Genomic DNA, 27,623 nt, shown 5'->3' with positions numbered 1-27,623 from the left:
TAGATGAAAACCTATGGGATATTACACAGGCAAAACAAAGCTGTTTTCTATTGATGTGGTGCATCCAAGGTATCCTTCTTATGTGATCATGGGTGCAATTTGGTGGGGGATAGGGGGGACATGTCCCCCCCACCTTTTCAACCAGGGGGGACAGAATATGGTATGTCCCCCCCACCTTCTGACATATATGTGTGTACTTGAAACATGCTATGCCAGTCTTATGTGCAAACCATGTCAGTCTTATGTGCAAAACCATGTCAGAATCGTATCTTTGTTTCTGCAAGTTTGTATTTTTAGCAGCATTGTCTTGTTTACAAGACCTGTTTCTTGTTTGTCACATTCGGAATTTGGGACTGCATTTGCCAAGATTTGAAACCAAAAATAGTTGCCTCTAGGGACTATAGTGTCTACACATAAGTATCAATGGACAATATGCTAATTTACTAAATTCTGAAAGTTAGAAAAGGAAATCAGAAAAGCTATCTGGGACCTCAGAAAGCCCATCTGCAATTATTGCTTGATCTCCAAAATCAGTCTATGCAAGCAAAATTATGTTCAGTATGAGTGTTGTCATAAGTGCCACTTCTAAAATTAAATTCATGATAAGTAATTTATCCTAAACTTATGATCTCTTGTTTTTTCAAACTTATGCAAAAACAAATCTTGAGAAAAAAATACAGTATGTGATGCGATTTAAGGATATGATTCCTTCTTTATGTTCTCTAATGCCATATACCAACACAGTGCAGAGTAGCTACCTAAACTCTGTAAGTGAGATAGAGTATCTCATCAATAGTTTTACATCCTCATTGAAGACAACTTTGGATGCTGTAGCTCCTCTAAAAAAGAGAGCTTTAAATCAGAAGTGCCTGACTCCGTGGTATAACTCACAAACTCGTAGCTTAAAGCAGATAACCCGTAAGTTGGAGAGGAAATGGTGTCTCACTAATTTAGAAGATCTTCACTTAGCCTGGAAAAAGAGTCTGTTGCTCTATAAAAAAAGCCCTCCGTAAAGCTAGGACATCTTTCTACTCATCACTAATTGAAGAAAATAAGAACAACCCCAGGTTTCTTTTCAGCACTGTAGCCAGGCTGACAAAGAGTCAGAGCTCTATTGAGCTGAGTATTCCATTAACTTTAACTAGTAATGACTTCATGACTTTCTTTGCTAACAAAATTTTAACTATTAGAGAAAAAATTACTCATAACCATCCCAAAGACGTATCGTTATCTTTGGCTGCTTTCAGTGATGCCGGTATTTGGTTAGACTCTTTCTCTCTGATTGTTCTGTCTGAGTTATTTTCATTAGTTACTTCATCCAAACCATCAACATGTTTATTAGACCCCATTCCTACCAGTCTGCTCAAGGAAGCCCTACCATTATTTAATGCTTCGATCATAAATATGATCAATCTATCTTTGTTAGTTGGCTATGTACCACAGGCTTTTAAGGTTGCAGTAATTAAACCATTACTTAAAAAGCCATCACTTGACCCAGCTATCTTAGCTAATTATAGGCCAATCTCCAACCTTCCTTTTCTCTCAAAAATTCTTGAAAGGGTAGTTGTAAAACAGCTAACTCATCATCTGCAGAGGAATGGTCTATTTGAAGAGTTTCAGTCAGGTTTTAGAATTCATCATAGTACAGAAACAGCATTAGTGAAGGTTACAAATGATCTTCTTATGGCCTCGGACAGTGGACTCATCTCTGTGCTTGTTCTGTTAGACCTCAGTGCTGCTTTTGATACTGTTGACCATAAAATTTTATTACAGAGATTAGAGCATGCCATAGGTATTAAAGGCACTGCGCTGCGGTGGTTTGAATCATATTTGTCTAATAGATTACAATTTGTTCATGTAAATGGGGAATCTTCTTCACAGACTAAAGTTAATTATGGAGTTCCACAAGGTTCTGTGCTAGGACCAATTTTATTCACTTTATACATGCTTCCCTTAGGCAGTATTATTAGACGGTATTGCTTAAATTTTCATTGTTATGCAGATGATACCCAGCTTTATCTATCCATGAAGCCAGAGGACACACACCAATTAGCTAAACTGCAGGATTGTCTTACAGACATAAAGACATGGATGACCTCTAATTTCCTGCTTTTAAACTCAGATAAAACTGAAGTTATTGTACTTGGCCCCACAAATCTTAGAAACATGGTGTCTAACCAGATCCTTACTCTGGATGGCATTACCCTGACCTCTAGTAATACTGTGAGAAATCTTGGAGTCATTTTTGATCAGGATATGTCATTCAAAGCGCATATTAAACAAATATGTAGGACTGCTTTTTTGCATTTATGCAATATCTCTAAAATCAGAAAGGTCTTGTCTCAGAGTGATGCTGAAAAACTAATTCATGCATTTATTTCCTCTAGGCTGGACTATTGTAATTCATTATTATCAGGTTGTCCTAAAAGTTCCCTAAAAAGCCTTCAGTTAATTCAAAATGCTGCAGCTAGAGTACTGACGGGGACTAGAAGGAGAGAGCATATCTCACCCATATTGGCCTCTCTTCATTGGCTTCCTGTTAATTCTAGAATAGAATTTAAAATTCTTCTTCTTACTTATAAGGTTTTGAATAATCAGGTCCCATCTTATCTTAGGGACCTCGTAGTACCATATCACCCCAATAGAGCGCTTCGCTCTCAGACTGCAGGCTTACTTGTAGTTCCTAGGGTTTGTAAGAGTAGAATGGGACACAGAGCCTTCAGCTTTCAGGCTCCTCTCCTGTGGAACCAGCTCCCAATTCAGATCAGGGAGACAGACACCCTCTCTACTTTTAAGATTAGGCTTAAAACTTTCCTTTTTGCTAAAGCTTATAGTTAGGGCTGGATCAGGTGACCCTGAACCATCCCTTAGTTATGCTGCTATAGATGTAGACTGCTGGGGGGTTCCCATGATGCACTGTTTCTTTCTCTTTTTGCTCTGTATGCACCACTCTGCATTTAATCATTAGTGATCGATCTCTGCTCCCCTCCACAGCATGTCTTTTTCCTGGTTCTCTCCCTCAGCCCCAACCAGTCCCAGCAGAAGACTGCCCCTCCCTGAGCCTGGTTCTGCTGGAGGTTTCTTCCTGTTAAAAGGGAGTTTTTTCCTTCCCACTGTAGCCAAGTGCTTGCTCACAGGGGGTCGTTTTGACCGCTGGGGTTTTCCATAATTATTGTATGGCCTTGCCTTACAATATAAAGCGCCTTGGGGCAACTGTTTGTTGTGATTTGGCGCTATATAAAAAAATTGATTGATTGATTGATAGTTAATAATTATTAAGAGCCTGTTCTTTTATATTTATGAATACATTTTTCCACATTGCAGTTGTTTTTTTTTAATAAAAACTCAACCTATCATTCTTTTTGAATTCTACACATGTGGTGATACCTTATTTACACCAGGATGTTAATAAAATCAATGCTGGCTATTTTCAGAATAAAGTACTTATATCCACAGTTTCAAATTGCATAAGTCAAATGGTGTCCACTTTATGGTCTTCTCAAAACATTAAAATTACTGTTCTGGATGCTCAGAATGCAACTGAGCTTATCTAGAAACCGTTGGCTTCTGGGGGCCTAAAGACCCCCGGCCTATGGGCTGTGGCCCTGCGGGCCTCGCACTTTGTCCACCCCAATTTCTAGTTCTAAATTGTGCCCTTGTATGTGCTGTTGAAATTTGATAACTTATAAGATGATAATATTTGTTTTTCAAACTGGTTGCAAATGAAGCAACTCAGTCACTCACACCCACTCACTCGTTTGAATTTTTTTTCCTGTACAAGCTCTACACTCTTTCCAGCACAGGGAACAATGCTAGACTAATGCATGCAGGGTACTACTGACTGAAAACAATTCATGACAGCAGTTACATAATATTTCCTTTTCTAAGCAGGAGAGTGCTCGGTTTATACCATTCTTACTTTTTTATGAAAACCCAGTGATGGGAAAGTTCTTATATAGAGAGACTGAATATTTGATCTTGGTTTACGTGACAAACAGCATTTCATAAGAACAGCAAAGCAATATTTAGAAGCTGCGTAACACAGCAAATAGAGTGATGAGACTGAAAGGGAACAGATGTGTATTCTCACTCAGCAGCACACAGCCTGTGTCATGTGTCACAGAAATGTGGCCCTTTTAACCATTTGATTTGCTGTGATTCACTACAATTATTTGTTTCATGTAGAAAATCATTTTCCACTTGATTTGAACAATTACTGTAAAAGTGACATTGCTTCCATTCAAACACATATTTCATGAAAATCTACCGACCTTCTTCAGGTTTTTACTATTGTGCTTCAGCATTTAGGCACTAGCACAGCGTAACTTTCCTTTCCTGGACTCCTGTAGTTTGACAGCATTAACAAATTATCAAATGAACATGAAGCTCAAACAGTATCCATTTTACCACCTACCACTATTGGACATCTTAATACCCCCATCACACATGGACAGACTGAGGCCAAATTGCATCAGAATGATACATCCGGCCACAATCGGGAAATATTGACTTGCAATCCGAAGACCAACGGACGGACGGTCTGTTAGCATCTACATATTTGGTCCCATTCACTCGGCTGTCCCGAGTGTGTTGCACATGTTCAAAACACTCTTGGCACCATCGAGATGGAACGCACATCTGATAGCAGTCTATATGTAGTTTTTGCGTCATCTGATCACAGTCTACATATTCTGACGGAATCAAAACGATCGATCAGTCACAGCAAAGCCTGCCGACATGTTGTGCCACGGATGTTCACCTCCAGTGGACCCCGGCCAGGGAGGGCAAAGGAAATGTTGATAACATGTACTGTATGTGGCACATATTCATCATATACAGTGAATGTGAACAGTGCACATTCAGACTGAAAGTATTGTGTGCTGCTGCACCTCTCTGTGGTCTCATGCACAGTAATGTGTCATAGCGCACATCAGGCACAGAGCTGAACAGATCTCTCTGCTGTAATATGCATATTATTACCTGATCACCATCTAAACTCTGTAGGAGGTGTGATGTGATGTGGAACTGTATCCCAGGCCATGACAACATTATTAAACATGAAACTCACCCCCAGCATGGAACCACAATCCTTTCACTGCACAGAGTGCACAGGAACCAAACCACAGTCTGTAGTGAAAAGCCTCACCCCGGCTGCAAAAATAAAATCCCATGTGATAATCCAACTGGCATCACAGTGTACAGAGTTGCATTGCGCTCCTGAAGTGAGCAAAAAAGAAATTAAAGTTCACTGGAAAGGCTCCGTCTGATGCATGGTGTGACTACTTGGCCCAAACCATTAGTGAAGGTGTCCAGTGGCACATGTTGGGCTTGAGACCAGACGATCCTTGGGTCAAATCCCAGCCTCACCAGAAAATCATTAAAGGGCCCTTGGGCAAGGTCGTTAATACCCTAGTTGCTCCCAGTGTGTAGTGAGCGTCTTGTATGGCAGCACCCTGACATCAGGATGAATGTGAGGCATTATTGTAAAGGGCTTTCAGCATCTGATGCAGCTGGAAAAGCACTATATAAATGCAGTCCATTTACCATTTATCATCTTGATGGTGTCAGATGTAATATTCAGAAGTCTCGCATACTCTGGGTGGCCTGTTAGGTAGTTAGTAATCCAGGCCACCTCTGGAGCCTCCACCTTCATGTCACATAGCTTATTGCTGAGCAAGTCAGGCTGGATGGCATTGAACGCACAGAACATGACTCTCACAGTGCTGCAGCATGAAGATGATAGCATCCTCCTCTCCCCTGTCGGGCTGTTTCGCAAACTGCAGAAGGTGCAGCGATGGTTCCATGTCTGTGCAGTGGTGCCTCAGGATGAGCCTCTCAAGTGACTTCATAAAATGTGATGTTAGAGCCACGGGTCTGTAGACATTAAGTGTGTTGGGATTCTTCTCTTTGGACACAGGGACCAGACATGAGATTTTCCACCACTCAGGAACAATCATCTGGCTCAGGCTCAAGTTAGAGCCTGAGCCAGCTGGAAAATACCACACAGCTGGAGAGCATATCCCTTCAGCACTCTGGGGCTGAGGCCATCAGGACCAGCCTTTCCTGGACACAGGTGACTAAAGTCTCTTCTCACCTCCTCAGCAGTGATGGTGATGGGAGGCATCGAGGAGAATGATGTTGTAGTGGGGGAGGGGAGTGTGGGTAGGTTGGTGGGCAGGTGGGATGGTAATAATAGGGGTGTGAGATGAGTGCCCAGGGTAGGGTGGTCACTGAGAGGAGCTGGGGGACGGTGGGCAGAGTCCATGTTGTCAAACCTGTAGAAGAACAGGTTTAGCTCATTGGCCTCATGAAGGTCTCCTTACATCACCTTGTCCGCCTTCTTACCATGACCAGTAATGGTTCTAATCCCTTCGGTCACCTCAAAACATCCTCAAATACTGTCTTCTGCCTCCTGTGCCCACCTCCGTACCACTCTGGTGATCATAGGTTACTGCTAGCAGGTCAGTGTCTGGGTTACACACATGCTCCTTCACCGGGATTGCACTACTTGTTGTTTACATACACAGCAACCCCTCCTCGTTTCTTTTTGCTGCTGTCGGCACAGCTCCGGTCTGCTCGCACCAACTGAAAGCCAGGTAAACTCGCTACAGAGTCCGGTATGTTGTTGTGCAGCCATGTCTCCATTAAGCACAAGACTGAGCCCTCACATAGCACACACTGTCGCTCCTCACCAGTGATGTTAATTTGTCTATTTTGTTCACCAGCGATTTTATGTTTCCTGTCACAATAGAAGGCAGATACAGCCAATATCTCTTCTTCCTTTTCCAGCATCTCCTCCCGGAGATCTTTATGGCCCCTTCACACATAACATGATTGAGGCAGAATGGCACACGGAGTATTCAAATGGCACTCATGGAAAATTGGAGCAGCACTCACACGCCTCGTACTGCAATCACCACATCCATTTGGGCATGGCACATGCACTCTATATTTGCGTGCCCTTCACACCAGAAACCCATTTGAACGGCAGGCAAGATGAGGTCGCACTACCATCTGATCGTGTTTGCAGCACTGACATGGCATGTTGAACACAGGTTGGACATATCGTGCCACAGCTGAGGAGCTGCAAAAAATGACCAGCTGTGTCAAACTGTGGCCAAATGGCACAATCGAGGCAGCCTTCACACCAGCAGCCGAATGTCGGCGAATGCTGTGCAAGTGCCTATTCGACTCACTCTCGGTCGGAGTCTGCTGGAGTCCAGGTGCCACCCACGAACATCCAACACCACTTAGGGAGCACTTAGAAAATGCAGGGCCATTTGTGCTGCGAACATGAATATAGAGAGCAGGCGACGCTTTTCCAGTTGGCTGTATGAATAGCTCCACATTTTCTAAGTGCCCCACGAGTGTTGTGTGTTGGGGGGTGTGGCTGGATATTTTGGTGTTCTTTTCTTTTCTTTGCTCTCCAGGTGGCATGAGAACTGATTTGTCTGTGGAGAAGGTGCTGGCTGAAGAGTCCTTCACCCTCATCAACATCATGTGCAGCACCTGTGAATGGTGCTCACATGCAACCTTAAAGACTTTCAGCTGAAGCAGATAATTGGATGGCGTTCTGCATTTAAGTCATGTGTGATTCAAGCAGAACTGCCGGGAACTCGACCTTGTGATGTTCGTTTGTGAGACGCTGAGGACCGCGCCTGGGTTTGACACATCGAGCCCGTGAAGCAAGGAAGGGTGAGGGACACATGCTGTCAGCACACATCAAAGGTGATTAAGTGTTTGACTAATTGTTGATAGTAACTTGGTATTTTGTTACGCAGTATACTTGAATTGTGATGAGGATTGTGCAGTTCGCTTCTCACTGCTGTGGCATGCGGACAAGTGGTCCTCCACCTGTTGTGAGAAGCTGCTCATTTGCATACAGCTTAAAATACAGACCTGCATGTGTTGCTGATAGTGTGTGTCTTTTGAAGGATATTAGTTGTAACTGCTAACTTACCTCACCTCTTCTATGCTTCGCAGAGAGTCGGTTTGTCGTGTCCACCTGGGGGGTGTTTGGCGGTGGTAGTGGGTCCAGGAGCGCCGGGCTTCAATCCTTTTGGGCGCTGGAGAGCGTGCCAGCCTTCACTCCACCAGAAGGATGCTATTTCTGTTTTTACACTTTTTATGCACCAGCGGGTGAAATAAATATATTGTTTTTGGAACCGCTTTTCTGGTTATTTGTAGCGCTGGGTTCCGTCTGACGCAGGTCCGCTCCTCAACCCGCGTCGACACATAACGAGTGTGTTACTGAGCAACACAAATGGCGTGTGAGTTTGCCCCCCCATGCAACACAAATGGCATGCGAGTGTGTGGTGTGCTCCCCCCAGAACACAAATGTGTGTGTGTGTCACCCCCCCCACACACACACACACACACCACGAGCCTATAGTTGAGGTGTGGCTGAGGTTGCAGACAGTGGCTGCAGGGCAGTGTGATCGCAGTCAGCAAAATGTGCACAGCTGGATGGTTGTCATCTCTATGATGGCACAGCTGACAACTGTTGAACACCATGGCTTATTGCAAACATACACCACAACAACAGAGATGAAAATAAGAACCCAGCCTGGCTGCATGTCACAGAACCAGCGCGCCAGCCAACCAGAAAGGCATGTCACATGACACGCGATCGCAGCATTCACACAGTCCATCATCCGCCTCACAGCCTCACAGAAAAATCAGCATGGCCAGCTCAGTTGCCTCATATGCTGGAGCTTTGAGCCCATCTATGTGAGCATGTTGCTGCAATGGGAAGGTGGTTGTGTCACATGTCGATCATGTATTGTTTGACATGGTCACACGCACTACAGTTATGCGTTTGTCAGGGGTTGACATGTAATCACATCATGGGTTGGATGACATTCGCAATCACGGCAAGTGCTGCTGTCCTGCAGCGTGTGCTGCTCACATCAGATCAGCTGATGGAGCTGTCGTGTTGACAAAGGAGTCTTGGCACTGCACCGCCATGGCTGGGACCCTGCACGGGGAAAAACACTCTAAACGATAAATAATGAGTGAAGCAGCATGTAGTCACTGGCCAAAAAATTATTAAAAACTATTAATTAAAGAAAGCAGAGGAAGAAAAGAAAAAAGATAATAAAAAGTGGTTAAAAGACACAATGACAAGAATATAGGTTGAAGAGGCTTTTAATTAGACTTTCATTGGAGGTGTGTTGGAACAGGGGGGACAACTAAGAGTGTCAGGAAGGTAGATCTCGAGGACCAAACTTGGGCACCCCTGCTTTACACAATGATGTTGTTTTTTTAATACAGTGCCGCCTGTGGGATCGAAGGTCACAGTTATTCAATGTTGGCTTTCAGCCTTGCCGCTTACGTGTAGAAAGTTCTCCAGATTCTCTGAATTTTTTGATTATATTATGGACTGTAGATGATGAAATCCCTAAATTCCTTGCAATTGAATGTCGAGAAACATTGTTCTTAAACTGTTGGACTATTTTTTTCACCCAGTTCTTCACAAAGTGGTGATCCTCACCCCATCTTTGCTTGTGAATGGGTGAGCCTTTTATACCCAGTCATGACACTCACATGTTTCCAATTAGGTGTTCTTTGAGCATTCATCAACTTTCCCAATCTTGTTGTCTTGTTGCCCCATCCCAACTTTTTTGAAATGTGTTGCTGGCATCCATTTCAAAAACAACAAAGTTTATCAGTTTGAACATTAAATATCTTGTCTTTGTGGTGTATTCAATTGAATATAGGTTGAATAGGATTTGCAAATCATTGTATTCTGTTTTTATTTACATTTTACACAACGCCTCAACTTCATTGGAATTGGGGTTGTATTTTTGCGTGATTGATTACAGCAAACAGCAGCTGGGGGAGAGGATTTTAATCACAGGCTGTGGTCCTGGCTCCATGTCCACACTGCACTGTGAAACACTCCTGGGCCATTGTTGGAGTTGAGATTTATGTTTATTAATGCTGTCGTGGCCTGGCACAACAGTTCTACATCATATCTCCTACAGTGTTCAAAGGGGATCAAGTAATAATATCTTACAGTAGTGAGATCCATTCAGCTTCAAGCCTGACGTGTGCAATGACGTGTTACTGCACATGAGACCACGGAGAGGCAAAACTGCCTGTGTTATATACATATATGATGGAAACAATTTACGTCACCCATGGGAAGGAATGGACAAATATCTGTACTGTAAGGTCTGTTGTGGATATAACAGCCTGTTAAGATTTGCGGCAGCGTGCGTGCAGTAACGCATGGTGCTTTTGGTTTGATTGCACGCTGTTCACTTTCACTGTACATGATGAAGCAGGCCACATACATAGAAACAGTTACTTTGGGGAGGCATTGGAAGTGGACATTGCTATATGTGGCACGTGCAAGTCATACCAGCAGGCTTTGCCGTGCCAGATGCATCTTGAGGTACCCTCGTACACGCTCAAATTGTTTTGGTTTCTGTTTTTCTGCCATCAGAATATATAAATTGTAGTCAGTTGGTGCTCAGACTTCACATGGACTGCCGTCGGATAGGTGTCCCATCTCGACAGCCCCCGGAGGGTTTTGAACATGTCTAACACACTTGGGGTCACCAGCCAATTGTGACCAACTGTGTGGACTCTCGCAGATGGTTGTCAGAATGTTTTCAAACTGCAACTCAACACTGCCAGAAGGAGGCCGAATGTCATCAGAATGACGATTTGGCCTCATTCTGGCTTTGTGTGACGGGGGTATTATACATCCAACCTGTCAGGTTCAAAGAAGACAGACATTTACTCTGCATATTGGCCTTAGACCTTATTTTGTGGCATTCTGTGACAAAAGTTAATTAGCTAGTAATTAGTAGCTAATTACTGGCTTTTTGACAGATGAGTCAGTCATCGGTCCGTTGTTTATAATAGTTACCTCAAGGGGCAATTTAAACTTTTTTCCCTTGTAATTTATTTATGTAAACCTCAGCAGCAAAACACATTACACAAATCATCATGAAAATCTTGCAGGTCCAGCTGGCCTCTGTAAACATTTTAAGAGCCAACTAACTCTTACAGACCCAGTAAATACCAACCTTACAAAACTTACAACTTGTAACCTTTAAGGCTACAAATAACCCATTATATAGCATTCCAGATAATAGTCTCACTCTGACATGAGGCTGTACGCATTCCATTCACAGAGACCATCTGATTAAAGTTATGAACTCCAGTGCCATTTAGTCCTCACTTTTTAGCTCAGTTGGTGATCATCAGTAGTGCCGATGATGCTACTGAGTCTTCTTTGTTCATCGTCTGGCCAGCTGGCATCTGCCAGTTTTTTCTTCAAATTGCTGCTCATCTTATGGTTCTTATCGGATCAGTCTGAATTTTCTACTGTGCATAAACTAATGGACCTGGAATTTCAAATTCCCATCCACAATTTCTGCAGGAAGTTGAAATCATGAAAATGACATCAAAATGTAAAATTGTCCAAGGATTCTTGTTGGATTCATCTGAATTTTTCACTATTCATACCAGGCTAATAATGCCACAAACTAGTGGACCTGTGACTTAAAATTTTTAACCACAGTTACTGCATGAAATCAAGTTTTAAACTGACACTACTCCAAAGGCTCTTATTGAATCAATCTGAATTTTCTGCAGTGCAAATGCGGACAATCAGACCACATATTACTGGAGCTAGAATTTAAAATTTCCATCCACAGCATCTCAGGAAATGGGAAGTATAAAAATCAGGTCAAAAATTCAGATTGCTCCTTCAAGGGTTTTATTACGAGTATATCTATGTAAATTTTCTGTCATGCAAACTGGGCTATTAAGGCCATACATTAGGGGATTCAGGATTTTGAATTTCCATCCACATTTTCAGCAGGAAATAGAAATCAGGTAAAATCTTCCAATCAAAACTCCTCCTATCAAAATGAATCACAGTAATTGTGAACCCTGTCACAATGATGAGCTACACTGGTGTATTTTGGTCATGAACAAAAATTAGCATAAAACAATGTTATAATTTTGGCCACTCCAACAGGAATCTTTTACATTATTCTGAGTTGTCTAGGTACTGAGAAAGATCTCCTTTTTAACAGTTGGAAATACATCTAGTGTTTGAAAAAAGTTCTAATTTTGTGTGTCTCAGAGGCAGTGTTGCCAGTTACTTTGAAACAGTAATCTAATCACTGATTACTGATTACTCCTAGAAAAGGTAACTTAGTTACTTTACTGATTTCTCAACTTTAAAAGTAACTAAGTTACATTATTAGTTACTTACAGCAGCTGCTGACAACAATCCCCCTGCCACCTCAACATGAAAATGATAACCAGTTTTGCCAATACTCACTTTATTGGAAGTGCATTTTTAACAGTAACATAAAGTAAACAATATTATCTGACATTAAAGTTGAACTTAAATGCTGTTTGCTAAAAAAAAAAAAAAAAAAAAAAGTTTTTGTAAAATATGAAATTAAATCATTTTTTCTTGACTTCAATGAACAAAAATACTTGTTTTATAAAATAAAAAAGGCAGTCTTTCTTGACCTTGTATTTAATTGTTGACAGCACTGTAATGGTAAAATATACTTTTTATAATCTACATTGTTTATAAATGTAACAATTACATTCTTTCTACCATTTTTGTAACATTTACATTCTTCTCATACATTTCAGTTGTTGAAATTATTAATATTATTATTGTCATTATTATTATAAGTAGTAGTAGTATGAAAAAGTGTCTTCAAAAGTGGACCTTTAATCTCGGGGTGTTGTGGGGGGCCGAGTCCCTCCTCCCCACGCCCCCTTCTGGATTTGCCCCTGGTTTGCCATCTGAGCAGGAAGAATGGTTTTTACATCATGTCATCCTCAGAAAGAGATTTTACGTACATCACATAAAAATGCTCAGTGCAGGTATGCACTGTGCTTTGAGAGACAACAACTGTTTTTCAACTTGGAGCTGCTGCACAAAACCGCAGTTGAACAGTTTGCAGGATCAAATGTTAAAAGTGAGCAGTTCACCCAAACCCCCGACCTCCCCCTGCCCACGGGCCAGTTTTAAAGCTGTGATCGACACACAATACAAAAATAATAGTAATGTACATTGACTTGGAAAAGTATCTTTAATTTGATTACTGATTTGGAAATATTACCAAATTAGATTACTCATTACTGAAAAAAAGCAGTCAGATTAGAGTAATGCATTACAAAGTAAGTAATGCATTACCAACATCCCTGCTCAGAGTTTTGTGGCTGGTAGCTTGGCTGTCTCCAGATCCTTTTTATTGGGGCACGGGCCCCAGTATTGATCTGCTTTGCCCCAGTAAAATCTCATGTTCAAGTTTTAACACCATCCTAATTTATTTGGCAGTGTATGAATTTAGATCGATAATACCTGGAAGAGAATGAATGTTTTTAATCCTCATGGCAACTGCAAAACAGTTTCACCTCAAATACAACCTAAGCACACACGTTCTGTACATCTATGCACATTAGTTCACATGTATAGCTGGTATATAGTGTTGCCAAGTCTGTGACATTCCTGTGAAACTGGACTATTTTTGAAGTGGTTCCTCTGGTTGAGCAGATATATTTTGTATGCACATTATGCTGCATTAACCTGTGGACTTCATGTAGGAGAAGGTAAACTGGGTGTTCTCTTGTTTTCAAAGAGAGGACGATAAGAAATTCTTTCACTGTTCCTTGAGAGCTCTTTCATTTTTTTTTTTTTTTTGGTACATGAGCAAGCTACATGGATACATGTTTTAAAGATGAGGAAAGCTGGACAGCAGGTGAACTGTTTTAGTGTGGTTGTATGTCAGGTAAACGTGAATAACTTGTGTGACTTTACAGAGAAAAAGTTGAGCATTTAAGCCACCATCAGAGCCAGAGCTTCCTGTTTAATATGATGTGCAAATGCTAAAACTCCCTTGTGTCTTTTAATTAAGTAAATAAACGACAGTTTCATTAAGGCAGAAAAATGAGGCAGACCACCATGCTCCCCTTAATGGTTATTATATAACGGCTGACTGGATCCTTGTCCTTTGAATGGTGCTTTGTATGTCACATGACATGGATTAATTCATCCCATTTGTGTTGCATTGCATTTAGAGTACAGTTTGGTTCCATTTAGAGTGCAAATTTGGTTCCATACGTTTGGTCCCATTGCACTCTGCACACACATGCATGCGCGTACATGCTCGCGCACACACATGCACACATGCACGTGCTCATGCAAGTGCGCACCCACACACAGACATGCGCTCGTGCACACACACACAGAACATGCACCTGTGCGCACACACAAAACAAATCCACTGCGCTGTCTGGAGGTTGTTAGCTGTCTGGAGGTTGTTAGCTGAGATGAAAAGCTGGACTAATTTTTGACATTTTTTTTTCACTACACTGAGGATGTACACAGTCTTTTCTTTTGGTAGTACACACATGCACAAGGGCCGACCCGGTTGCATGTGTGCATGCGCGCGCAGGGGACAACAACTCTACCGAGATGAAGATTTGATGGCGCTAACTGATGCTGCTAATTCTTGTAACACACACACAAAATCCACTCTGCTGTAAGCCGTCTGGATGCATGAAGAGCTGTTCAGATGAAAAGCTGATGTGATTTTTGGCTGGATTGAGGAACTACACAAAGTCTTTTTTTTTAATGGAAGTCCAAAGTCATCACTAAACTACACGTCACAATTTGCACTTAAGCAGCAGTGGAACACCAAAATGTAAGTCTCCTTTCTGTTGTTTATAAATTAATAAAATATCAAATGAGAAGGATCTATTTGAGCTGTTATATAAAACAAATAATGAATGTTTTTACATTCTTTCAATGGAACAAATATTTAATTCGGCTTGGCCTCGTTGAATGGTATGTTCCAGCTTTCACCTCATGAAATATTCGTACATTGAACTCATAAACATCCATTATTTGTATATTATGTTATATTAGAGAAAAACAGATTACCTCCTCCCCACCCACACCGCGACATACTATGCACAGTCCACGTTCTGCCTATGGGACTAATGCTTGTATGATAAATAAAACAGGATTAAGCTGTCTACCATTTGTTCATCTTGACTGGATGTAATAGGTAATCGGGGCATAATTGTTAAAATCCAGCCCCATCTTTCTTCTCCAACTGCAAACATCTCTACAATATTTTGTTCAAATGAGAAACATGGCAGGGAGATTTTAAATTACTGAGAAGAAAGAGAATTGATGTATCCATAAAGAAGAGAGATTAAAGGCATGCAGATATTTAAGTTCTGACTGCTTTTTTGTGTTGCCAACACATAAAACTGGGGCAGTGGTGGAAATATTTTTCCAGTTGAGTGGAAAACTGGAGATGTCCTTAAAACACTGCTGATAACTTGAAAAAAGAAAAAAAAAACTGCAGATATTAAATATATGTTTGACAAAATTATTGTCATCCTTTGATGAATTTACAGCAAATTATCACTTTCACGACAGGTTATCTTTACAAAATTCAGTGTATGGATACATTAACATTTCCAAATCTCTTCTTGTCTTGTCTTTCTTGTTAGGAAATACAAAGTGTATGGGAAATCTGTCTGGAGTTGAAATTCCTCAAATACTGATGGACTTTTGGGGCTTAGTGGTTTGCACCGTTGCTTCATAGTAAGAAAGTCTTGGAATCACTTCCCACCTGGTCCTCAATGTGTGGAGTTTGTATGTTCTCCCTGTGTCCACATGGGTTCCCTCTGGGTGCTCCAGCTTCCTCCCACTTTCAAAGACACGCAAGTTGAATGAATTGAAACTTTAAACTGACTACAGGTGTCGGTGTTAATGAGTGAGGTTGCCTGTTTGTAGAGGGTGTGCACGTGATGTAGCAGTATACCAGCAAGCTGGATGGTAAACAAAGCAACAGCAGCTGTGTTCGCTCATCCATATACTACATTGTCAGCTCTGACAAGGTTGACAGGGGAACAGTCTACAATGTGAGAACAGGATTCAAACAGTTTTAGACTCAAAAAAGCAACATCATGAATGGCTTTAATACTGTTTTCAGCCTGTCCGAGCTTCGGTTTTATTAACGATCGTTAAAGCCAAACCAGCGGCATTGTCAGATCTCACGAGGTGGACAGCAGGACAGTCCACATGTGACATCAAACAGTTAAACGTCATGAATCAAACAGTTTTTGACTGTTTTTGTCCTGTCAGAGCTCCGTGAGGCTGTTTATTTAAGGATCTTTAAAGCCCATCCAGTGCTTTGTGAATGAATGCTGGTAAATGCACAAACTCCTGCATTTGTGACAAAACAATGACAATCATTAAAGCAAGTTACATTGGTATGAAAAGTATTTTACCTGCATGTCTCGCTAAGCAGGAGGAACAACATAAACTAACCTGTGCTCTGTGAAGGTGCGCTGACTTTCCTTGACTCCATGTCCGGGTACTGAATATCAGGGACATATTCGCCTGCCAGGAGCCCTGAAAACATCCACAAAAAAATCTGGGTCCTGAAGGTCAGTCCATATTAAATAAATGGTAAATGGACTGCATTTATATAGTGCTCAAAGTGCTTTACACATCAATGCCTCACATTCACCCCAATGTCAGGCTGCTGCCATGCAAGGTGCCCACTACACACCGGGAGCAACAAGGAGATTAAGGACCTTGCCCAAGGGCCCTTAGTGATTTTCCAGTCATGCTGGTATTTGAACCGAGGATCCTCTGGTCTCAAGCCCAATGCTTAACCACTAGAGCATCACCTCCCCAGTCCACACAGTGGTCATCATATACCTATCTTTCGCTGACTTAACAAAAAAGGATTGTGCTCTTAGGTTGTGGAATTTTGGGATGTTCAGCTGCTGTGAACAATTGATTTCTTTCAGCCATTTCCCATGGAAGATGGAGGTATACATCTCAGGTTGTGGTTTGATGACGTTAGTGCATACCCTGTGTGGCCCTGCAATAGACTGGTGTCCTGTCCAGGGTGTGCCCTGCCTCTCACCCAGTGACTACTGGTTCCAGCCCCCCCACCCCGTGACTCTTAATTGTAATCAGAGTAAGCAGGTACAGACAATGAATAAATGACTATTTGAGGAAGCCATTAAGAGACCCATGACAATGCTTGTTCACTTGTCCACTCAGTACTTATGTGGGTCTCCTTTTGCAGGAATTACTGCATCAGTGCTTTGTGGCATGGAGCTCATGAGGTGTTATGGAAGCCCAGGGTGCTATATATATATATATATATATATATTCATGTATTGTGTTTTGTCCTACTGTGCTGTTGGTTTTTGTTTCTGGATTTCTGAGTGTGTCTTGCTTGGGTTTTCTGGTCCACATTTCTCTTGTCTGCCTTTCTTTGAGCTTGGTGGGGGCGTGTCACTCTGGTTGGGTCACACCTTGTTCTGGATCTTTCTACACATATCACTGGGAGTATTTAAACACCACTGGTTGCACTGAGTTTTCGCCTGATCGTTGTGCCCTGTGCCATTGCTTCTAGCTCTGTTCCTTGATCATTCTAAGTCCTGCTTCCACATTGTGTTTTGACCACCTGCCTGTTATATTGACCACGCCATTGCCTGATGTTTTGGATTTGTTTGCTTCTCTTGGACTGCCTCCTTGTGTACCGAACCCAGCTTAGCCTTTCAGTAAACACCTCCTTGAACCAGAGCTGTGTTGTCAAGTCCTGCATTTGTCTCCAGCCTTCTTTGTCTGACAGCCCTGATATATATATATATATATATATATATATATATATATATATATATATATATATATATATATATATATATATATATATATATATATATATATATATATATATATACAGTAGTGTTCAGAATAATAGTAGTGCTATGTGACTAAAAAGATTAATCCAGGTTTTGAGTATATTTCTTATTGTTACTTGGGAAACAAGGTACCAGTAGATTCTCACAAATCCAACAAGACCAAGCATTCATGATATGCACACTCTTAAGGCTATGAAATTGGACTATTGGTAAAAAACAAGTAGAAAAGGGGGTGTGTATATATATATATATATATATATATATATATATATATATATATAACTTTTTTGTGATATTCTCATTTTTTAGATGCACCATATGACCTGTTTCAGGTGTGATATTAGACACTATTCAGGACACATATTCTGGTAATAGTCTTCCCACACACGTGCACATCAGCTGCCAGAACTGTCTTTCTATCCCATCACCATAACAACTATCTCACAGAATATCCCCCCATAAAAAGAAGAAGCTAAGTGAATTCCTCTCACTCAGATGGGGCGAGTAGCATTCAGCATCTTGCAGTGTGTCAGTGTGTTGTCTGTCACTGAACAAACGGGCTGCCGATGACTCTGCGAATGGAAAGGTGCGCTGAAATGTGAAGCAGAGAAGGTCTAAAGGGCGGCTTTTCAAAGCGAGGGCTAAAGTATTGTAGATGATGCTGCACACGGTGAGTGTCACAATGGTCACTGCTTTTTGTTCACACATCTGTGCGTGTTTTTGTGTGTTTGTCGGTTTTATCACGTGGGTGTTATGTAATTACAGCAACCATGAATATACAGTAACACTGAAAGTTCACATGTGATGCTTATTTCTCAGATTTTGTGTTAAAGCTGTGTTCAGTTTTTTCTGGTTATTGTTACACAGTTGCATAGTATAATGTGCTTTTCCCTTCATTGCTTAATTATTTTGCTATTTCGGTATTTAGTCATTGAATATATTTTTGAGATGGATTACGCTTTCAAATATGAAATCAAATGATTGATTGCTGTTCTACTCTATGGATTAATTATTTTAATCATAAGGACCAGTTACTTATGCACTGCCAAACTTTGGAGGATAAGGAGCTCACCTACCAATCTGTGGACCCGGGCTTGAATCCTGCTCACTCAATCTGTCTGTGACCGTAATTTATTAAATTCAATTTATCAAATTTATATTGTGCCAAATCACAACAAAGCTGCCTCAAGGCGCTTCACACAAGGAAGGTCTAACCTTACCAACACTAGAGGAAGCACACAGGAGACAGTGGTAAGGAAAAACTCCCTCTGATTATACTGAGGAAGAAACCTCAAGCAGACCAGACTCAGAGGGGTAACCCACTGCTTAGGCCAGAGTAACAGATGCAAGGTTTTTACAAAGTTTAACAGAGCTGAAGAGACAGAAAACAGGAATTCAGAAGCTCTGAAATATATCAAGTCCTTGGAATAGACACATAATCTTCTTTATACCAGTCCACCCAGCTGTACATGGTACTGGCCTTGACTGGGGACACAACCCACATCAGACTGGCATACCATTCAGGGGGAGTCATAGATTCTCATTTGCTTCATGCTATGGAATTTAGAAATAAGTATCAGCACCAGCAGGTTTAATGGCTTATCTATATATATTAAGAAACAGACTTTTTTCCCCTTTCTATTTGTGTGCAAACATCTGCCTGTGTTAATGGATTTCTGCAACACATGAGCAGAATTTTTAAAGGTGTGGTACCATTTGATTTTCAACACAAGTAACATTTTATTTTGTGTTGAAATCTCAATATTAGAAAATACCCTTTTGTTTGTGTTATATTGCAAAGCTGCAGCTAAATTTGTTGTCCTTTGATCCTATGATGTCCTTTGACCTCCACAGTAGAGATATTGCGAGGAGTGCTTTCTTCCACCTGCGAAATATAGCGAAGATTTGTGCCATCCTGTCTATGGCTAATGCTCAGACCCTGATTCATGCATTTATCTCTTCTAGATTGGACTACTGCAATGTTCTATTTTCTGGTTTACCGCAATCCAAAATTAGGGCTCTCCAATTGGTTCAAAATGCTGCTGCCAAGCTTCTGACACAAAGCAGAAAGTTTGACCACATTACACCCATTTTGGTTTCTCTTCACTGGCTTCCTGTCCCTGTGAGATCAAATTTAGGGTTCTGCTACTAACCTATAAAATTGTTCATGGACGAGCACCTCCCTACCTAGCTGACCTAATTAAACTCTACGTACCGGCCCGGGCTTTGTCTTCACAGGGCGCAGGACTACTTTGTGTCCCTAGGGTGAATAAAAAGTCTACGGGTCACAGAGCTTTCTCTTATCGTGCCCCTGTTCTGTGGAATGACCTCCCTGCATCAATAAAACGGTCAGATTCTGTAGACTTAAGATGCGCTTATTTTCCCTTTCATATGGCTATCATACTGGAATAGTATGTTACTGTGCTTTTTACCTTAATTCATTTTATTAATTAGGAAACGGAGCAAGGCGCAGCCTCAACTTTATCTAAATTATGGGTCTTTTAGTGAAGCTTAGGGCTAGTGGCTGGCGATCACCTTAGTATTTCTTCTGTTTTCTAAAACAGATACATTATACTGTATTTCTTGTCTTTCTGATGCCCGATTCTGTTTTTTTTTTTTTCTCTGTGTTTGAGGTGTGGCTCCATCCAGAGATGGGTGTAGTGTCGTGTCTGTTTCTGAAACCCACCTGTCCTGTGCACTGGCAAAATTTCCTGTATATTCATCTTGTGAATTGTTTTTTAATTTGTGTCTGTAGCATGGCCCAAGCAGAGGGTCACCCCTTTGAGTCTGGTCTGCTTGAAGTTTCTTCCTCAGAGGGAGTTTTTTTCTTACCACTATCGCCTGTGTGCTTGCTCTGGGGGTTGGTAAGGTTATACCTTACTTGTGTGAAGTGCCTTGAGGCAACTTTGTTGTGATTTGGTGCTATATAAATGAAAATAAATTGAAAAAGTTTAAATTCATCACAATTAAAGGATTGATTTTGTGTGAATCCATGTCAAATACAGTGAGTTTGTTTTGTGAGATCTTTCGGCCTATGTGTAAAATGCTTAGCTCCCCATGAGTTACCAAATCAGTTAAAAACACTGTAACTGTAATTAATGTTAGTATTGACACCTGACACAGTTGTCCCTCTCCAGGTGATGTCCAAAAAAACCTTTCTGTTAATTATGTCCAAATTTTATCCAGAGTTCTTTCACATGGGATCTGGAGCTGCTTGTGATTACTAGCTGTTCTGCTGCTTCTGCTGCTTTGTTTCTAGTTTAGTTGTCCATCGTTTAGAGCACTTTCAGTACTTTAAGGTCTACCGTGTTTTGTTGGGCTCTACATTACTAACACTGAACAAGTTTGCCTTTAGACTGTCAGACCGCCTCAGGCATCATCTACTTTATGTCAGCACCAAAAGTGTGATCTTCCTCTTGTTGCTGCATTTTAACCTATGTGGGTCAAAATCTTATTATTATTGTTTCATGTCAAAGCTCATTTTGAATATTGGTGACATAAGAATGACAAATTTTTGTTAGAATACGAAAAAAAAATGTAGTGGCACTGAAAAAAAAATCTTTTTTTATGACTTAAATGGTAAAAAGGATGACAGCTTTAACATTGGTACATACATGATTGTTGCAATTAGACTTTATACAAAACTACTCTGGAATAAAAACTTGTGACTTAACCTTTTCTGTTGGCACAATCTAAAACAGAAAGTCTTTATTTCAGTGCGACTGTACAGATTTCTTTTCCCTGCCTTTTTTTTTTCTGTCCATCCTATAATAGCTTTTATATCTACCGCACACGGCAGAAAAGAAATAAAACCTTCACCGTCGACAGAGAACAGCCACTTCTCCTTTCATCTCTTAAATGCATTATTAAACATCCCCATGCACACGAGTCTGACATCACCCAGTCACAGCTGTCTTTTCCTCCACTTCCCCCTATCCCGGCTCCCATGTCTCCCTCCATTAGGCAAACCTGAAGAAGTTTATGGAATATGTTCAGCAGAGGAACACTGAAAAAGTCTCAAGGTTCTTGGAAAAAGGCCTCGACCCAAACTTCCATGATCCAGACACAGGAGGTAAGGAAATAATACAAGTCAAGGCAAATCTCACCCTGATCACACTTTACTTAATTTTTTTTAATTTTTTATTATTCATGTATTTATTTATTTATTTTTGGTTGGATAATTGGGAACTGATTTATCTGAGAATATTATGAACAGGATCTGCACAGTTCAAGTTTTTCTTTTTTTCTCAAAAATGATGCAGTCAGTCATTAAAAACATGATCCAATCCAAGTTGTGAATCTTGTTGTCCATTATACCCCTACTTATTGGCTTTGGTGCTTCTACCTCTTCATGAATCTAATTCACCACATTTATTTTTTTTTTTACACTTTTGTCATTTTACATACAGAACTTTGTGTTATATTGTTGACCAACATGCAGTTGTTCATCCCACAAAGCTCTATAGCCTAAGAACTAAAAATACTTCAATAAAGTGTATTTTGGGGACTGAAACAGTTCCTCAATCCTCTGTGGAATTTACAAAAAGGTTCCTGAGTTCATGACACAGTTCTTTTTCTGCAACTGTTGGACCAACCTAATAGAGTGCTTCAATTCGTAACAATCCAATCTAATGTCACAATTAATATTTTCTCCAATGTGTTCATTTAATTTGGGCAAACTGAAAGTTATATGGCCTTTCAAATTTCACAAAACTGACAGAATTTAGGGTCCCTTCACACATAACACGATATTGGGCAAAAGAAGCACAAACCGGCCAAAAAAGGGCGAAAAAAAAGCAAATTTGGGAGCCACGAAACATTCCGCCTGCTGTCGGGAGGAACACACAGTCAGACAGGTGTGAACGAATGCACAGCAACGGTTTTGTGCACGGTCGCTTAGTGTGAGCATGCGAAAGGTGTGTGATACGCACACAAACAACAGCAGCAAATGTACATAAATTAACAAAAATATGTAAACACAAAATAATAAGGGAACAAGGAAGTAATGAATGGACATGGATGACTTTTACTGCCTTTTATTTGTTATTTAACTGACCTGATGTGCCCGTTTCATGAACGCATCAGTCCCTCTGTCCAGCGCGCTCTCGGGCGTTCGACTGCCAACACATTGCAAATGTGATATGCGTTTTTTTTTATATGCATGTGAGCAGAGCCTGCTGATGCACACACATCACGGCAGAGTGTCACGAGGTGTGATTCTGCAAGTCACGATATGTGTTCCCCAGCTGTGACCTGTGGGTACACAGGGCTCACCACCTGCTGCTTGCCGCCGACACACCCACCTGCATGGAACAACTCATAGCTCACAGAAAAAAAGTCTCACTCTCTGTCCCCTTTGTCCTGTGATTATTTGTCTTATGTATTTGTTATATAAATATGTATTTATTTATTGTAGTGATTATTTATTTGCCTACCCTTCTCTGTTCTCTATGTTTAATTTAACACATCGTGTGCACTCTGTCAGTTGCTGACAGTGAGCCGCTGGCTGACAGTCAGCTGACATGCCCACTATGTCCACATTGCTATGAGCAAAAGTAATCACACATGATGTGTTCATGCCTTTCCCCGTGCTGGGCGCGACATTAGCCTGGCCGGTGTCTGATAGCACAGTTCACAGGTGTTAGCTGTGATCTTATCTGTATGTGTTTTCAGCACATCATGAGAGCATGAGAGCCCACCCACACATGTGCATTGTACACAGCTGTCAGCTGTGTACAATGTTTTCCGCCATGTTGGATTAGCAGCCAAAGAGAGACCTGCCAGCAGATGTCACTGTGTCTCTCTACTCTGATTGGCTGTCACCGTGTGCTTCGTGGTATCCTTCGTGCAGTGGGGGGAGGGGGGGCACATGATCTATGGTGTTGCTACCATAGACTGCATGGGTCACCATCATAAATAGTTCAAGACCGTCTGTTCTTTTGAAATTTTCCCCTTTGGAGGGATTTTTTTTTTCTTTTTTTTTTATAAGACAACATGAATTTTGGTCATATGGGTAATGTCATATTATGAATCCCCTCTTTAAACGCTAATAAATAAAACTATACACAGCAAAATAAAATCACCAGTGTTAAATTAACACTGACCGTGTCTATATGGGTCCACACTGGGTCAGTGAGGAATATATAGACACTGGCAGTTCAAATTCTTTTTTTGCCTTAAATTTTAAAATGCTCAGCGGTGCTATACTTTTAATTCACCTGAGTGTTATCAATTGAAGCAATTTCAGTTTTCTCTTTCCATGTTTTTCCTGTAATAGTTTCTTCAGTTGTAAATCCCTTCTCTCTTACTTTCTTTTGCCTCTCTCATCATAACAAAATAGCCATGTATGGATTTTCTGAAATAAGCTTTCTGCGTGCTGGGTAAAGCTGGATTACTCTCTTCACTAATCTCCTCATGTTTATGCAAATGTTTGTCCACCCATAAAGGCGATTTTCCCTGCGGGTGACCTGTAGTCTGACAGAGGAGCTAAAATGATCTCAACAATGAGAACAATTTGGTTTAGCACCAACACGAAGCTGTCACACAGACTGCAGAGTGACAATCACGACAACCACAGCAGTGATCAAAGTGCGGCGTCTGTAAAAATGTTTACACACACCTTCCTTAGTCGCCGTTGTCAGTCAGTTGTTGGTGCTGAAAAATTTGCAGAATATTGCTCATTCGTCCTTGTTCATACATGTGTGTTGCAGAATGTCCTCTCACGCTGGCGTCGCAGCTGGAGGGATGTGCAGAGCTGATCAAAGTGCTGAAGAGCGGAGGGGCGCATTTGGACTTCAGGACAAAAGATGGCATAACTGCCTTACACAGGGCTGTGCGCAGCAAGAACCACACAGCGCTGATCGTGAGTGTAACCCACATCCTCACACAATCAGAGCAGAAAGCTGACTCATCTCCTTTCTGTCTGTGGCTGCACCAATTACCTGCTGGCAAAGTTTCCCCTCTGGAGAAGGAGAGTTTGCAGGCAGGCAATCACTGTTAGAGGGTGTCGGAGCGATTTAATGCAGAGAGTGTATGAGCAATTACTAAATATGTGAGGCTTAACATGGCCTTGCTGAATGAGCTAGCATATTCACTGAACATCCTTGTGTCAGTCTGGTTTGAGGGTTTACATGAGTCACATAATTGAATTCTTGTTGAGCCCGAACTGTTGAAGTTGAAATGGATTACTTCCGGTTGGTTGTGTTCTTGCTCATATATTAAATGTCGCCGCATCATGTAACATTCATAAGCTCTCTCTGCTCCGGGTTAAAAGCTGTAATAGTTAATACCGTATGAACTCTAGGCACCACTTTGAGATCTGAACATCATCCAGGGCTCTCTTAAAGCCTTTAATCACAACAAATGCACAACACACACTGATCAGGCAGGCTGGCTCTGTGGTTGGCATGAAGCTGGACTCTCTGGTGATGGCAACAGAGAAAAGAACACTGGACAAACTGCTGGACATTATGGACGATGCCAGTCACCCTCTGCACACCGTCATCAGTCACCAGAAGAGCCTCTTCAGCCACAAACTACTCCTTCCCAAGTGCAGGACCAACAGACTGAAAAACTCCTTTGTCCCTCAGGCCATCAGACTGTACAACTCCTCACTAACAGGAAGACAGAGGTCAGGAATGAGAGGAACAGTCTTAGCCAGTAAATGAGTATTGATCAGTATGTGTGGTATTTATATTGTGTATTTATATTTATATTTGCAAACTGTTTTTCTTTTTCATTTCACTTTTGATACTGTGTGCTTCTTACCCTGTGTGCTGCTATACAATGCTGCTGGAACCTCAATTTCCCTGAGGGAGTCTTCCCAAGGGATTAATAAAGTTCTTTCTAATCTAATCTAATCTAACATGCCACTGAGATGATATATATATATATACACGAGGTCTGTTAGAAAAGTATCCGACCTTTTTTATTTTTTTCAAAAACCATATGGATTTGAATCACGTGTGATTGCATCAGCCAAGCTTGAACCTTCGTGCGCATGCGTGAGTTTTTTCACGCCTGTCGGTTGCGTCATTCACCTGTGAGCAGGCTTTGTGTGAGCACTGGTCCACCCCTCTCGTCGTTTTTTTTATTGCGAATAAATGTCTGAACGATTTGGAGCTTTGCTGCATCAATTTTTTTCCAGAAACTGTGAGAGACCTCCAGGTGGACACCGTTCGGAAAATTAATATGGCTTTCAGGCATGATTTTATGGGGATTACACAGATTAAGGAGTGATCCAGCCGGTTTAAAGACAGCCTACAACTGCTGAGGGCGCGCCGCGCTCCGAGCGCCGATCGACAGGCTCAAACCCCGCTGAAACAACCAGATCATTTCCAACGTGAAGGCTTTGTTGATCCGGGACGTCGTCTGACTTTCACAAAAAGGCAGACGGCTTGGATATCAGCACCTTTTTGGCACATTCCACGGTTACAGGAGTTTTTTTCATGGAAAGAAAAGCGGAGGGACGCGCCACGGAGCCGTTCATTACGCGGCACAAAACCACCTCGGTGTTGGTCACACAGGACGGCTTTCAGGTGGCTTGCAGACGGCTGTCTGTTGCTTTTCAGTCGTGTGATTATCCGAGAAATTGAGCATGAGCTGGACATGCCCCAACATGTCCTGTGAGGCTTCATCACGGCGTTGCTTTGCGCCATGCGGCACTGCCGCGACGCGTGGAACTCCTCCGCACGTCTGTCTCAATGTGCCAAAAAAGTGCTGATGTCCACGTCTTTTCACAATTCCTGTGCTAGTCAGACGACATACCGGATCAAGACAGCGTCCAGTTTAGAAATGAACGGCACATTCCACTGTTACAGGTGTTTTTGTCATGGAAAGAGGAGCGGAATTCCGTGCGTCGCGGTGGAGCCGCATGGCGCAAAGCATATATATATATATATATATATATATGTATATATATTCTACTTAAGTACAGTAATGAAGTATTTTATATATTTCCTCAGTAAGTGTGGCACCAGAGGAGCTACAGTCACCAAGATATCCACACCTGATTAGATTTAATGGTGCTAATATACAAATTAAATCATACTAAAATTTCACTCAACAGAAATACTGGTGCACAGTCTTCTTAGATTGTCCATTAGTACAATTAACAACACAATATGCCATACTGTGTCATATATTTCTAATAAAATGCTCATGAAGGACAATAAGAATAAGAAGAACTTTATTAATCCTGAAGGAAATTGTTTATTTATTTATTTATTTTAAGAATAAGATCATCATCATGTCTGTAACAGCCGCTCGCACGAAGAGGCAGTGTTGTTGTTACTGGTGGCCATCTGTACCTAGCATACCCTAGCTGTCATTCAAAGCCCATAATTTTGCATTACTTTATAGCTTAAACTGTTAATTTAGCATGGGGTCTGTGAGATGTGACTCGCTTTTGGAGTCAGTCTCAAGTGGCCATTAAAGGAAGTGCGGGTTTTGGCAGCTCCACACTGGCCTAATTTTTCAGCGCCAGAGGTTGAGGAAGTCGATTAAAAGGTTAATCGTAACCCTTGGCTCCTCCCTTGTTTTCACTCATGGTCACCACAGCAGGTCTGAGGTGGATCTGCATGTTGAATTGATAGAAATCTGAGAGCAGATGCCCTTCTTGACTCCACTCCAAAGTGGTGTTTGATCCAGGAACCTTCTACACTGAAACCAAGTGCATTATCCACTTGGCCACCACCCCTGCAAGGCAATTTTCTTTGAATAATGTTTGCTGTAATTTATTTAGAAAATGCATTTTATTTTATTTTATTTTTATTTTTTTTACCCAGAGCAAAATTTTTGATTCACCCCTGGAGTGCTCATTATGTATCTGCAGGAAAGATTAAGTTGCATGCATAGATTCATTGTGGTAGGCTGCAGAGATTTTGTGCTTTAAA

The 27,623-nt window shown here is 41.3% G+C and overlaps 1 protein-coding gene across 6 annotated transcripts in view; it reads left to right on the top strand.

The window, feature by feature from the left end:
* The window catches only part of shank3a (SH3 and multiple ankyrin repeat domains 3a), a 624,660-nt gene that overhangs the window by 224,163 nt on the left and 372,874 nt on the right, over positions 1-27,623 (top strand). For 5 of the 6 annotated variants that reach the window (XR_004562245.1, XM_034176660.1, XM_034176659.1 and 2 more), the window contains exons 4-5: positions 21,694-21,802; positions 24,441-24,592. Coding sequence is in view for 5 of the 6 variants with exons in the window: in XM_034176660.1 (XP_034032551.1) it covers positions 21,694-21,802; positions 24,441-24,592 (261 nt within the window). In the remaining variant the exon portion in view is untranslated. Of the gene's footprint in view, positions 1-18,319; positions 18,401-21,693; positions 21,803-24,440; positions 24,593-27,623 lie in introns of those variants that run through there. The other variant, XM_034176663.1, reaches the window with a different exon arrangement.

The sequence above is a fragment of the Thalassophryne amazonica genome, chromosome 8 (genome assembly GCF_902500255.1).
Source record: "Thalassophryne amazonica chromosome 8, fThaAma1.1, whole genome shotgun sequence".
NCBI lineage: Eukaryota > Metazoa > Chordata > Actinopteri > Batrachoidiformes > Batrachoididae > Thalassophryne > Thalassophryne amazonica.
This window is presented reverse-complemented; position numbering and strand designations above follow the sequence as displayed.